A 13,178-nucleotide genomic window follows, 5' to 3' on the forward strand; every position below is an offset into this window, starting at 1 on the left:
CCCAACACTTTTCCTCTTCCTCTCTCCTTCGTTTCTGCTCCCGCTGCTCCTCCCCAAGCGAATGGAAGGGGAAGAGCCTTCCTCTGTGTGCAGCGGTGCAGCCTGTGGCGTGTGTCCCGAGAGGGGACAGGATCTGAGTCCTCTTCCAATGCTTGTCCTTTTTTGTGTATCCGCAGATTTCCTCTCTGCAACCCGAGGAAGCGACTGGAGGTTGGAATCGTGGGCACCTCGTTGGTCCTTCCTCACCGTCTTCGACTCCGCCTCCAGTTCTCCGCCTGCCACAACCCTTCACCGTCTGGCGACAGGGGACCGCGAGCGAAACGGCGGGGTCGTGAAGACGCAGCATCGATCAGTAGAGACCAAAGAGAGTCGTTCCCCGTTCCTTCCCTCCAACTGTGGCAAGCTTGACCTTGAGGGCGAGCAGCGGCCTCATCCTTCACCTTGTATATTGGTATATAATCTATCGTCTGTAGATTGAAAAACGTGTACATACGTAGACGAATGCATATGCCTCGACCTGCATACGTACAAATAAATATATATGTCTCCATGGCATGTGCAGAGGGCTTGTGAAAGCGCGCGTGGTCCGGGGAGGCCTTGCTTCAGTTGGAAAGGAAGGCATCCCTCCGGCGTTTTCTCTCCTCGACGACTTTTTGCTCTCTCGTCCTCGTCCTTTACCTTTCCATAGCTGCCTTCCTCTCGCTGTCCGCGATCGCCCGTTGTCGTCTTTGCTGTTTCTGTCTTCACTTGGTTTCTCCACAAACGCACCGACTATTCTGGCTTCACTCTCGCCCTTGTCGTTTTCTTCCGTGTCCAAATCGCCTTTCTTCGCGTCCCCTCCGTCCCTGCGTTTCCGTGTTGGTGAAATCGCTGCCGCGGCAAGATGGAGTGTCTGCGCAAACGCACTGGCCTTCGCGGGCGCCAACACGCCCTCGAGAAGCGAGCTCGCTCTCCGTCGCCGACGCGCGAGGGCCTCTCTTCGCTGTACGCCCCGACGGGAGGCTTACACGTGACGCCTGCGCGCCCCATCACGCTCGTCGCACGCGGGTTTTCCCACGCCATTCGGATGAAGTCGCAAATCCCTTGCATAAAATTCGCGTCGCCTTGCCTACCTGAAAAAGGGGAAAGAACCCGCGCAGAGGCGAAGGAGCCAGGCAACGAAACCCAGCCTTTCGCCTCGCCGAACCCTCCCGGCCCGCCCGGGCCATCTGCGTGTCGAGCAGGCCGAACGGAGACCCCGGGACACGACGCCGTCGATCTAGAACAGGCTTCTGGCGACGACAGGCACACGGGAGACTGCCCGACGCAGAACCGCACCCCCGAAGAGGGTAGCACGGACGGGGAGTCGCCGCAGGAAGCGGAAGGGCCTCTCAAATTCATTCTCAAAGACATTGACCTCTGCGCGAAACCCGGAGAGATGCTTGTGATTATGGGTCCCAGTGGCTCGGGGAAAACGACGCTCCTCAACGCGCTGGCAGGTGAGGCGGCGTCGCAGAGAGAGAGAGAGGGAGGAGAGGGAGGAAACGAGGAAAACGAAGCGCGCGTGGAGGAGACGCGAGGTGGACGAGGGGCGCGTCCTTTTAAAAAGTCCTGAAAGGAAAAGAGAGAGGATGTCGCAACGCGGCCCACAGAAAACAGCGGAAGTCGCGGAACAACGAACATGGTGAACGCGAGTGGGAAGGAGAAAGCGAGAAGGGGAAAAAAGGCGGAAAGACATGAGGGAAAACGAGGTGGGAAAGAAACGGTCAAAATGAAAGCAGAGCGGCAGAGACAGCCCACATACTGGCAGGGGTAAGAAAGGCACTATCGTTTTTTCGTGGAATGGTTCTTCGCCTCATGTCTCTCTACTTCCCGTTCTTGACCATCCGCATCATGTACATATGAACTGCTTGTCTGTATCGTGTCTTCCCTCCTGCCATCTTTTTCTTCTTTCGTCCCTCTTGTCAATCGACGCTCTTTGTTGGTCTCCCGCACAGCTTCTCCCTTTCGTCTCCTCTTCTCTCCTTCTCTTCTTTGTCCTTTTCCTTTCTCCCTGGTGCCGTTGTCGTTCTGCAAGCTCTGCCGCGCGTCTCCCTGTGTACGTCTTTCTCCCCAACAATTCCCCCGTCCTCTCCCGGTATCCTGTCTCCTCTTTTCCAGGCCCCCAGCCGTGGCTCTGATTGCCTTTTTCTCTTTCTTCTTCGTTACACTCTTCATGTGCACGTTGTGCACCTCTCTTTGTTTCGTGTCTTGTGTTACCGATTGTCTTCAGGGCGGTCACCTCCCTCGTCACGCGTTGCTCAGGACGGATCGCTTCTCTATCTGGGCCTGCAGCCGGGAGAGCCCCTCTCTTCAATCTCCACATACGTTATGCAGGCAAGAAAGCACACGCTGCGATGCGCGTCTCCTTTGCTTGTTTTTCCCCGCTCTGGTTTTCTACATTTTCGCGCGCTCGTACACACGTTGCCTTCTTCCACGCTCCGGATCAGGTCCAGTGCACGCGCGTTTGCGCGTTGCTGGCGGCGAGTGGGGCGGTAGCAGGAACAGGGGAGGAGGCAGAGTAGGGAGCAGAGGAAACGCGCGAAGGAACAGGCGAAGCGTCTGGAAACAGAGGCAGACCGAGATGGCGAGATCGGGCGTTTCCTGTCTGGTGTCGCCTGTTTAGTGAGGCACATTCACTGTCGAGTGCCGCAGAAGGCTCCCGGGTTTCGTTCTGTCCCGCCCTTCCCCGTTTGTTGTGTCTTGTGCTTCACCTGCAAAGTGGGAGGAGAGGCTGCAAACGTCATCGAAGATTGTGTGCGCGTTTCGGTTCCTCAGAAAGACAAGGTCCCCGAGCTCCTTACTGTCCATGAGTACGTCACCTTCTGTTCTCGCCTCAAGATGCGGGATGCGACGGAAGAAGTAAGGCGGCAGAGAACCTTGTGGAGCTGGGCTTTCCCTCGCATCCTTTGGTTTTTCTTAGCTCACTCGTGTCGCCTCCCGACGTGTCTGATCCGTTCTCGTGTTTTCTGGTTTCTTCGCATGCTTCCGCTCTTTCCTCGACCCCAAGTTCTGCAGTTTTTTTCGTCCGGCCTCCTGCCCACGTCGTCGTTTCCTGAACGGGCTGCCTTCCCTCTACACGGCCGTCGCTCATGGCCTGCGTAACTTGTCTCTGCAGGAGCGCGTAGCGCGCGTGGAGGTTGTCCTCCGCGAACTGGGTCTGTGGCGAAGCCGCTTTACGCGCGTCGGCGGAAGCGCAAAGAAAGGCCTTAGCGGAGGCGAAGTCAAACGTCTCGCCCTTGCGGTGGAACTGCTGCACAACCCGTCCCTCATTTTCCTTGGTAAGCAATCGGGGGCCGTGACTTTTCTCAGGCTTTGTCCACTGGCTCTCAAAGGATCAGACTTTCAGCGCAGTCAACTGCCTGTCCGTCTGAACGCCATTTCGGTGGCGCTAGCGCGCCTTCAACTCTTCACCCCTCTCGGTCTCGGGGTCGGTTTCGGCACACGCCTCCGCACCGGTCCAGTACACTCATGAAGCTTTCTCCGCGTTGAGGACCCCCCGCGCGGCGTTCTGGCTGTAGCCGCGGGGGTATCGACGCGCCAGCCTACACACACACACACACACACACACGTACATTTATGCAGGTATGTTGTTCGACGCGGATATGGTGGTACGCCTCCCTGTCTCGTGTCGGCTGATATGTTTTTCTACGTTATGCCGTCCCTTCTCTCGGGGGAGTGCCTTTCGCGTGTTTGTGTTCTCGGCGTTTCGTGCAAGTGTCGGTTCTTCTGGAACGCTGCGTTTCGGGCTGTCCCTGCGTCGCGCTTTTGTCCGTCGCGTTCGGTCAGGAGCGGAGTCGATGCCTCTCTCTTCTTAGCTGTCCCGGCAGGCGTTTGTGTTCTCCCTTGGGTCTGCTGGACTTGGCGGTGCCGTCTTTGACTCCGTCCACGCAGACGAACCGACCAGCGGTCTCGACGCAGCGCTCGCCTTCGAGACGATGAAGCTCCTGCTTCGCCTTGCGCGCCAAGGAGGCCGAACGATTCTGTGCACGATTCACCAACCTCGCAGCCAGGTAATCCGCACCAGCGGCCCATCTCCGTCCTTGCCTCCGCCTTCCCGGTTTGGTTCCTGGCTCGGTGTTTGCGGCCGCGGCCTCGCGTCCGCAGCGGCATTCGCGCGCCTCCCTTCTCCACGTGTTTTCTCTCTCTGCGCAGCTTTTCGCGATGTTTGATCGCCTGGTCCTGATGTTTGAGGGGCGCATCGTGTTCCAAGGGCCGGCGCGGCAGTGCGTGTCCTACTTTGCCAAGCGCGGGTTCCACTGCCCGCCGCAGTTCAACCCTGCGGACTTCATCCTCGATCTCTTGAACGTCACGACTCTGACGGCAAACGCACCCCTCGTCTGCCCGCAGTCCGAAGGGTCCCTCAGCGCCCAGTCGCTCCTCGACGCCGAACTGCAAAAAGTCCACACGCTCGAACTGCAGCGGCTCGAGCTCCTGAAGCAGACAGAAGGCGCGACCGACGCGAGACACCTGGAAGAAGGACAGCCCGGCAGCTGGCCTCTGGCGCGCGGGGCGAATGGCGAGGCCGCAGACGGAGAGGCGCGGCCGACACCGGAAGGCCTCGGGGAAGAGACGAGCACACTGCTCGAGGTCCCCGCAGGCGTCCCCGAGTCCACGGGCGGCGGGGACGGACATCAAGACGAAAAGGAGTCAAAGACAGAAAACGGCTCCAGTCCGCCTGTGCCTCGGCACAGGCACCACGGACCGCAGGCGGGCCAGACCGGGCGAAGGCGCCGCGGAAACGAGGAAGGGACTCCGCCGGGGTCCGGCGCTGCCGGTGGATCTGGAGAAGGTCGGAAGGGCGTGTCCGTGCTGTCGATCGCGTCCGCTGCGCCGTCTGAGATTGCCACCAGCGACAACGATGCATCGGGCGTACGAGGCTCGCAGCCGCCGAGCCGGCCGGGAGACGAAGAAGACGCGCAGGCGCAACGACGCTCGCGGACCCAGGGCGGGGCCAACGTGAGCGGCTTCGTGGACGCCGAGGAAGCGCCGGGCGAAATTCACCGCGTCCTCGTCGATGAGAACGACGTGAAGCGGCTCGCCGAGTCGTACGCCGCAAGTCCAGAGCGGGCGCATGTCGTCGACGTGATCGAACAAGTTCTCCAGGCCGCGGCGCCCGAGCAAGTCAAACGTGGAGGTCGAGCTGCAGTCGTCAAGCGGCTACTGCCGCAACGCCGGTGGTAAATCGAGCCAGGAGACCTAGATTTGTGAAAGCGGGAGAGAGACAGTGAGACGGGCACGCGGGAGATGCTGGTAGACGCATCTGAAGGGAAAGCGACTCTGCAAGAGAGCGACAATGTGCCAGGGGTAGCGACGTCGGCGGAGACGGCCGCGGACGGATAGGGCGGCCGATACAAACACGACTACGCAAGGCATTGCACTGCCCCGACTGCAAACCGCTGCTTGCGCGTGGCACCGATCGTTCACAAGCAACGGGCAGTGCGAGGCAACAGAGGGTCCGGGGACTGAATAGGCTCCGGGCCGGTTGTCTCCGTTTCACGTAGGCTTGGTCCTTGAAGCAAATCGCGCAGGTCGCATCCAAAAGTGTATACACAGAGGTGTAGGATGGCAGGAGGCACCGGTAGCGAAACGTCGGCGTTCCAAACCCGGAGAGCTTATCTGGTCATCACGAACATCTTTCTTCTCGGCATGGCGGCAGTCTGCACAAAAATTTCCTGTCGTTCTCGCCACGCCTGTGTCGCTGTCTGCTCAGGTCCGATTGGGGACGCGAAGTTTGCGTCCTCATTCAGATGGGTTTTCTAAATCACGTCAGGAACCCAATGAGTTCTCTTGTTCAACTCGGGCTGAACATCGTCCTCGGCCTCATCTTCGGTAGGCTCTCCACGCACGCTGCGCAATTCTTGACAGATCTGGGCCAGCGGAACGCCTAACGAACTCCTGAGCGAGCACGAGAGCGCGATGTGCCTCAACACCAATACTGGCTGTGGCCTTGGAACTCAAGACAAAAGGAAACGCGCAACCCATGCTTGCATTTGCTATGCATGTATTTCTATCCATATTTATGTTTCTAGAGAAGAGGCAGTTTCCGTGCATTCGCACACGTGCGCTTCATGAGCATGAAGTTTTCCGGTACAAGCCTCGGAGCTGTCTGTCGGTCCACAGGTATACATGGCTTTGTACGCTTCCTGAGTTTGTTTGGGTCCCCCGGCACTTCTCTGCAGCGTGGAGCTTCGGTGCATGTGTGCGTGTCTGGGTTCTGCTTGTGGATCAGGCGCGATTTTCTTCAACATTCCTGGGCAAGGAAAGACCTTCGAGTCAGGGAGGAATCTTCTTGGGTGTCTCTTCTTCCTCGGCTCTCAGCTGGTCTTTGGCCCCCTTGACTGTCTCGTACTTTTCTGCACGGACCGCGAGCTCTTCAACAGGTGAGAGCACCACAAAGCATGCGTCTTCGTCTCTCCCCTTTCCTCCATTACGGCTTTCTCTCGTTCGCTCTACAGTCGGCTCGCGGCCGGTGTCTCTTCCGCCCCGTTTTCTCTCCTCCCTCGGCTTCTTCCCGCCGTGCAGCCTCCGCGCGCTCCCGGAGTTCCTCCCTTGTCACTCTGCGTTTGCTCTCGCGCTCCTTTTGTCTCGCCGCCGTTTGGCGCGTAACGTCTCCGTATCGGTTGCTCGTGCCTTGTTCTCTCCGTGCGCCCCCGTCGGCAGTCGCTTCCCCTCATTCGCCATCTGCGCTTCCTAACAGAGTCAGGGCTCCAGGGATCGGTCCGGTCCTCTCTTTCATGGTTCGCTTCCACGCCAGAGCCGGACTTAAATTGCTTTTCCCTTCCCACGCGCTGCTCTGCAAGTCCACGGGTGTTTTTCCGCCCTTCTTTGGCTCCTTGTTTTCAGAGACACAGCGAATGGCAACTACACTCCCTCCTCGTTCTTCGTCGCCAAGAGCCTCTCGAATCTGCCTTTCGAGCACATTCCCCTGACCTGCGTCACGCTCATCGCCTACGTGATGTGTGGTGAGGCTTTCTGTTTGCGGCCACTCGTGCTCGTTCTTGTTTGCCACTCTGTTCCTCTCCTGGTTTCGCGCCTTGTGTGAGCTTTGTGTGTTTGTCAATTTCTGTCCACCGTGCACTTTGAGCGTGGCTTCTCAACGTGCCGTCGTGGCCGCCCCGGGTTGTTCCCTCTCCGTTAACCTCTGTCGATTGTCTTTTGATGTCTGTGGCAATTGTGTGCTCCGTTCCGGGCCTACTTCATTCTGGCTATTCATGCCTGCCTCTCGAGGCGCATCTGCCTCATGCGGTCGTTTGCAGTCGATTTCTGGTGCCCCCGTCTTCTCGCATCGTCGCTTCTCGCTTGTTTGCGCGGCTTCGACTTCCCACTTGTACGTGGGAGGTGTCCGCGTTTCTTTTGCTTGCTGTCCTTTGGTGTTGTCCAGGCCTGCACAGAGGCGCGGCGCATTTCTTCATCTACTTCTTCATCGGGCAACTGTCGATATTCGCGTCGACCTCTCTCCTGGGGTTCATTTCTGCTGCATGTAAGCCCTGAAGCCACATACAGCGGCATACCGGAGTGTTTCGTGAAGCGTGGTCTCTCCGGGTGTTTTTCGGAGGCTCCACTCGGTGGTCCAGGAGAGGAGACAGAACAAGGAGACATGCGGAGACCAGAGCCACGCGGCACGACTCGAGCGACTGAGGGGGGGGGTTTGTGTGCTCTGCTGTCTTCATATGCGAACCGAACGATGCGTTTGTGCTTTCGAACACCGAGGCTCCACTTTTCTATGCCGCGATGGTGAAGAGCAGTTTTCCTCAATCTGGCATCTTGTCTGTTCTTTCCACAGCTCCGCGGATTGCGGTCGCGCAGGCGGTTGCCCCCATTATTCTTCTCATATTTCTTCTCGTCACGGGCTACTACATTCGCGCCGATGACATTCCGGTGGGTTAGCCTTTCGCTTCTCGTTTGTCGCCGGATACCCCGGCTCACCGGTTCCTCTTGGTCGGGTTCCCGATCTATCTTTCCTGCACTTCCCGTCTTTCTTCTTTACATAGTGTCGAATTTTGGCACACTGCTGGAGTGGAGCCACAGTCTGGACGCGCGTGCGTGTGGGTACTGTTTTCCATGCCCAGTTCCGAAGCGTAGGAGATGTCCACCGCTTCCACAAGTTTGGTGAAGTCACAGTTGTGTGGGCGCCTCTCCTATCAGCATGCGACATGAGCCTCGCCAGCGTCACTGTGTTTGCCAGCGCAGGGAATAGTTCCCCACGTTTCCGTCGCACACACTTGACTCAGTACTACACCCATTTGTACTTCGAAGGAGCAGTCCTACTGCTTTCGTGCGGCGCATTCTCCTGTTGGACGACTCCGCGAGTATCCTCCTATACACTGGCTTTGTTTATTTAAAGTGGAGTCCTGCATCACATACATGCTCCACCGTGTGTGCATGCACGCGTGCACGCACTTGTCGATTACCTGTATATACAGATTGCAAATATGCATCTAGAGACCGATCGGAGTGTAGCTGTTCGCTCGGGCTCGCTGTCTCTCTCCCCAGTGGCCTCGGTGTGGCAAACACGACTCCTCACAGCCGCTGTGCCTGTCTGTCTACATAGACGCACTTTTGTGTCTGTGCGGCTCCTCTGCAAGGCTCCAGTGACCGTTTCCCGTTGAGTTTTCTCTCCTCTCTACGCTTCCAGAAGCGTTCCCGCAGTTTCTGCTTTTTCCACGGTGTCTGCAGGCCGCCATCCGATGGCTGAAATACTTGTCGCCTATCCACTATTCGTACGTGGCTCTGGCTCTCAATCAGTTCCCGCCGGACGAATACTGGGGCGAGCTCTCCAATAGGGACTTACTCGAGTCCTACGGAGGCATTACCAAGACGGATCTGGGGTTCTACGTCGGCATGCTTGCTCTGCTCGGATGCATCTTTCGAGTGTTTTCGTTCGTCTGTCTGAAGTGCATGCACCGGCGCATCGGCCTCGAAGCGTGAACAACCAGACCGACGGTGGAAGGTCACAAAACGAACCGTTGAACAGACCGACGGTGGAAGGTCACAAAGCGAACCGTTGAACAGACCGACGGTGGAAGGTCACAAAACGAACCGTTGAACAGACCGACGGTGGAAGGTCACAAAACGAACCGTTGAACAGACCGTGCTCCAAGGCCGCTTAGAGGGGCTGGCACGGCCGCTGAGACACAACGGATTCGTCCCGGAAGACTGATCGCACTGTGAAATCGGGGATCCATAGTGATGCTTCTGTAGTGTTTGTGACCGGTATGTCTTCGACGCAGGCTGATTTTCGGCAATTTAGTCTGCCATACGCTGTAGAGGGCTACTAGTTTGTACAGCGCTGATTTTCCACTTGCAGTTTTTGTGGTGACCCGTCTCTCACCCGATCCAATGCGACGCAGCACGCGGGTTCGTGTCTTGCGTGTCGCTTCCTATAATGCACCGGTGAATTAAAACCTAAAGATGAAGACAAGAGGCGATCGTTCGAAGCGCGGAAGCAAACGCCTGGCCCTTTGTTGCTTATTTGCCTTGTTCTCTGTCGGCGGCATATGCTCAGTGGTAGCCTCAAACGGAAAGCCGGAGCCACGTTTAGAGAATTCGGGAGCGGAAAAGAGCAAATTGACTCCACAAGGGGCTCCCAACGTTAGCACGGGAACTTCACCTGTGGAGGGCCATGGTTACTCTGACCACACAGGGAGGGGTCTCTTGCCAGTGGAGCAAGCGCCGTCAGCGGCATCGGCCGGGCCAACATCACCGCGAGCACCCATTCGCCCCAGCGTTGGATCTTCTGTGCATCAGAGCGGCAGAGTGAAACGCTTGGTAAGGGAACTGGAAAAACGACTCAGCGCTGGCCGCGAACGCCGAGGCTCCTCACCTTCCGGACGGTCGTCGACGTCACTGCCGAGGTCTGGATCCTCTGGAGTTGCTCGGGAGAGGAGAGGTTTGCCCGACATTTTTGTCAAGTCGGGTGAGCAAGCGCCGAGCCGGGGAGACGCAGACTCGGATTCACAGCGGACGGGACGCTACGCCTCACCGCGTCAGCCTGTGTCGGGCTCCGAGCCACCTGCCGGCAAAACCCCACAACATTTTCCCCTGCCGACGCCTGTTTCTGGTACACGTGTGAGTCAGAGCGTGGAGGCTTTTTTCCCTCACGTGTCGGGTCCTTGCCCTCGGGGGGTAGGCGCTCAGTGGGCCACGCTCGTGTCAGTACCCCGGGGGCTACCAGCGGCAAAAGGCGACACGGTCCAGTGGTTCCCATCTGGGAACCATTAAAATATCGTGAAAGCGTTTACGACCTTTCAGGATACGAACGGTGTCGGATCGCAGGCAAGTACAGAGCTGGAGGCGGAAATGGGCAGCGCGTCCGAATATGTTTTGGCTCCGCTGATGCAACTGTGAGGTGAATGAATGAAGTACCCAGGTCCGTCATTGCGGCTGCCTCACCAAGGCATTGTAGATTGGCTGACTGCTGCCAACGCCAGAAGAGGAATTTTGTGTAGGTAGTCGTCAACCCAAGTACGTGCTTCCATGCAGTCAACCCAAGGACGTGCTTCCATGCAGTCAACCCAAGGACGTGCTTCCATGCACGTAATCATCCCCCAGCACGTAAGTAGAGTGAACCTTTTGGGCGTTGGAGAAGATGGGACTGCCTTGCTATTCCGGGTTGTTTGGGGGGCTTATGTACAGATTTGGCGTTTGTTGAGTCGTTTAAACTTTAAATGGCAGCTGTTCGCGGAAGAATGAAAGCCCCTTGGTTTCCGTTGCAGCTGGTCCGGTGTGTGCAGTTGGCTGGCTGTCACTGGTCGGTTGATCGTAACGACCAACGTAGCTCGTAACACGGCCGCTGAATTCAACAAAAGGCCGGTCACATGTACGACACACACTGTGAACAGAAGCCATCGACCAACGCAGTTTTTCCGCAAGGAAACATGCCTGCCTCCAGGAATACTGGTGGCCGCAGTGGATTCGTGGACACTCTGGCATCCGGTTGCATCAGCGCATGCAGTCTGAGCTGCTTATTGGATATTTGATCCTTATTTGTCGTAGCGACACGGTGCCGCAAATTATGTGAACTCACGCGATCGAAGATTCGAAGTTTACCGCGAGGCTATTCAACTCTCTCATGCCACCAGCTACATTGAGGTTTGTGTTACTTTATTAGGCTGCTTCCGGGCCACCGCTCAGCAGAGCTCCTTGTTTGGTCTTAAATTGTCTTCCTGTCACGCTTAGCTCTTCCCAAAGTTATTTTGCTTTAAACTTGTGAAGTGCGATGCCAGTTTTGAACCAGTGATGGGATCCGTTCCACGTGCCGGAACACTTCTCACTCATGTTTCTACGGTTGCAGCCAGAATGAAATGGAAATAGGAGGCCGATGCACGTGGAAAAGTGGCAACTGTTGCCACGGTGCAGTTTGCCGTTAGTGTCGCCGCCCATGAAAAGGTTCCTGACACTCCGGCGAAACATGATTCATCATCTTGAATCACTGATATAGCGTCGTCACGGGGCAGCCTGACGTGGCGAGTTCAGCATGTCCTAGAACAAACGCATTTACCATGCGGGAAAGCAGCCACGCTCTCCGTTTAATGATTAATGCGTGTATCAGGCACTGGCAATTCTGCCGTGGGCAACAACTTGTAAATATCATCCCAGCAGGACGACAGAGGCTTGCCAGCGCACGCACACCCGCTTCAGGCATTCTGCAGCGAAAGGTTCCGGCAGACAGCGTGCCACGAATCACACGATAAATTGGTGTTCCATGGCACTGAAGACCGAAGGGTAAAGGGATGAGAAACGCACGTCCCGCCCTCATGTCGCTGTTCTGCTGGCCTTCTCATTTTATCAGCGCTGAGCTTTGAAGACATTATTTGTCCTCGATCTGTGTCGATCAGCGGCTCGGAGTGCCCGCTACTCCACCGCGTCACTATGCACCACACCGCTTGAGACCTGCGATGACCACCCCAAGGCAGCTGCAAACTATGTTCCACGTGGCTATGTGCGGCTAGCAGTTTCCGTATGTCATGCAGGGTTAAAGACCGGATCGGTGGAATCTCATTCCAACTCTGTTCGACCGTTGAACATTTCGTGCCGACGAACCCAGCCTCCAACTCCTGAGGAAATGTTCCGCTAACCGGCCATCGCCCCTCGAAAGTACAGAGAGAACCAAGAGTTGTATCGGAAAAAGACACGGTTCCTCGATGTTACGCGTGTCCTGGAGACAAACGAACAGCCAATGAAGAAGTGACTCTACGGGCCAAATCGCCGTCGCAAAGCCGAGCCTCCCACAGTGTGAGCCTCACGCGCGCTCTGCGACCGCTTGGCGAGGTGGTATGGCCAGAAACAGACACGCTGCCATTTGCCGCGCAACCACAGGAGGGGTACTCCAGGTTTGAGCGGTAGTGCGTGCTGGTATCTTTTTTTGTGGCCGTTACTTTTGTAACAGAGATCGTGCCGCGACAGTTGGTTTTGTCTCACACAACAGGACGGTTCTGTCATACAATACAACGACGTTTGAGGCCCAGTCTTTTTGTTGTGGCCCATTGTAACGGCTACTCATGTCACAGCTAACTGGTCTTGTTTCTTGTCTCGCTCCCCGCAGACCGGTGAATGAGATGATAAGAAACAAAAGCTCGACGGGGGCAGGCAGACGCCTTGCCCTGTGTGCCGTCTTTGCCTTGCTCTCTGTCAGCGACATCGGGTCAGTGATAGCCTCACAGGAAAAAAAGGAATCACCTTCACACATTCCTGGAAGGAAAGGGAAGGACTCGGGTTTCCAGGGCGGTGGGGGTGCCACGCCACGCCAGGCGGGGTCCCCGCGTCCACATAACCACGTAGCGCCGGCGCGTGATTCACCTCCGCCGGTTCCTCCGCGTGACCCAATTCCGCCGGTTCCTCCGCGTGACCCAATTCCGCCGGTTCCTCCGCGTGACCCAATTCCGCCGGTTCCTCCGCGTGATCCAATTCCGCCGGTTCCTCCGCGTGATCCAATTCCGCCGGTTCCTCCGCGTGACCCAATTCCGCCGGTTCCTCCGCGTGACCCAATTCCGCCGGTTCCTCCGCGTGACCCAATTCCGCTGGAAGAACAGGAAGAGCCAATATTTGGAACGTTTGTCAGGTATGGCGCTGGAGTTCGAGGAATCGCAGAGAGTGGTCTTCCCAGAAGGCGCCGGCATCCTGCTGGCGACAAAGGATGGGCTCCCCTGCCTCCATTT

At 57.1% G+C, this 13,178-nt stretch overlaps 1 protein-coding gene across 1 annotated transcript; it reads left to right on the top strand.

Moving 5' to 3' along the window:
- Positions 1-883: 883 nt before the first annotated feature.
- NCLIV_065220 (putative ABC transporter) lies at positions 884-8,949 on the top strand (the record flags this gene model as incomplete). Its single annotated transcript, XM_003886074.1, has 12 exons — positions 884-1,478; positions 2,741-2,880; positions 3,137-3,299; positions 3,360-3,448; positions 3,837-4,031; positions 4,174-5,198; positions 5,732-5,850; positions 6,251-6,401; positions 6,865-6,983; positions 7,403-7,501; positions 7,805-7,899; positions 8,698-8,949. 12 exons carry the CDS (start codon positions 884-886, stop codon positions 8,947-8,949), a joined length of 3,042 nt encoding a protein of 1,013 aa, XP_003886123.1.
- Positions 8,950-13,178: the final 4,229 nt, after the last annotated feature.

Source organism: Neospora caninum, chromosome XII, assembly GCF_000208865.1.
Source record: "Neospora caninum Liverpool complete genome, chromosome XII".
Lineage (NCBI taxonomy): Eukaryota > Apicomplexa > Conoidasida > Eucoccidiorida > Sarcocystidae > Neospora > Neospora caninum.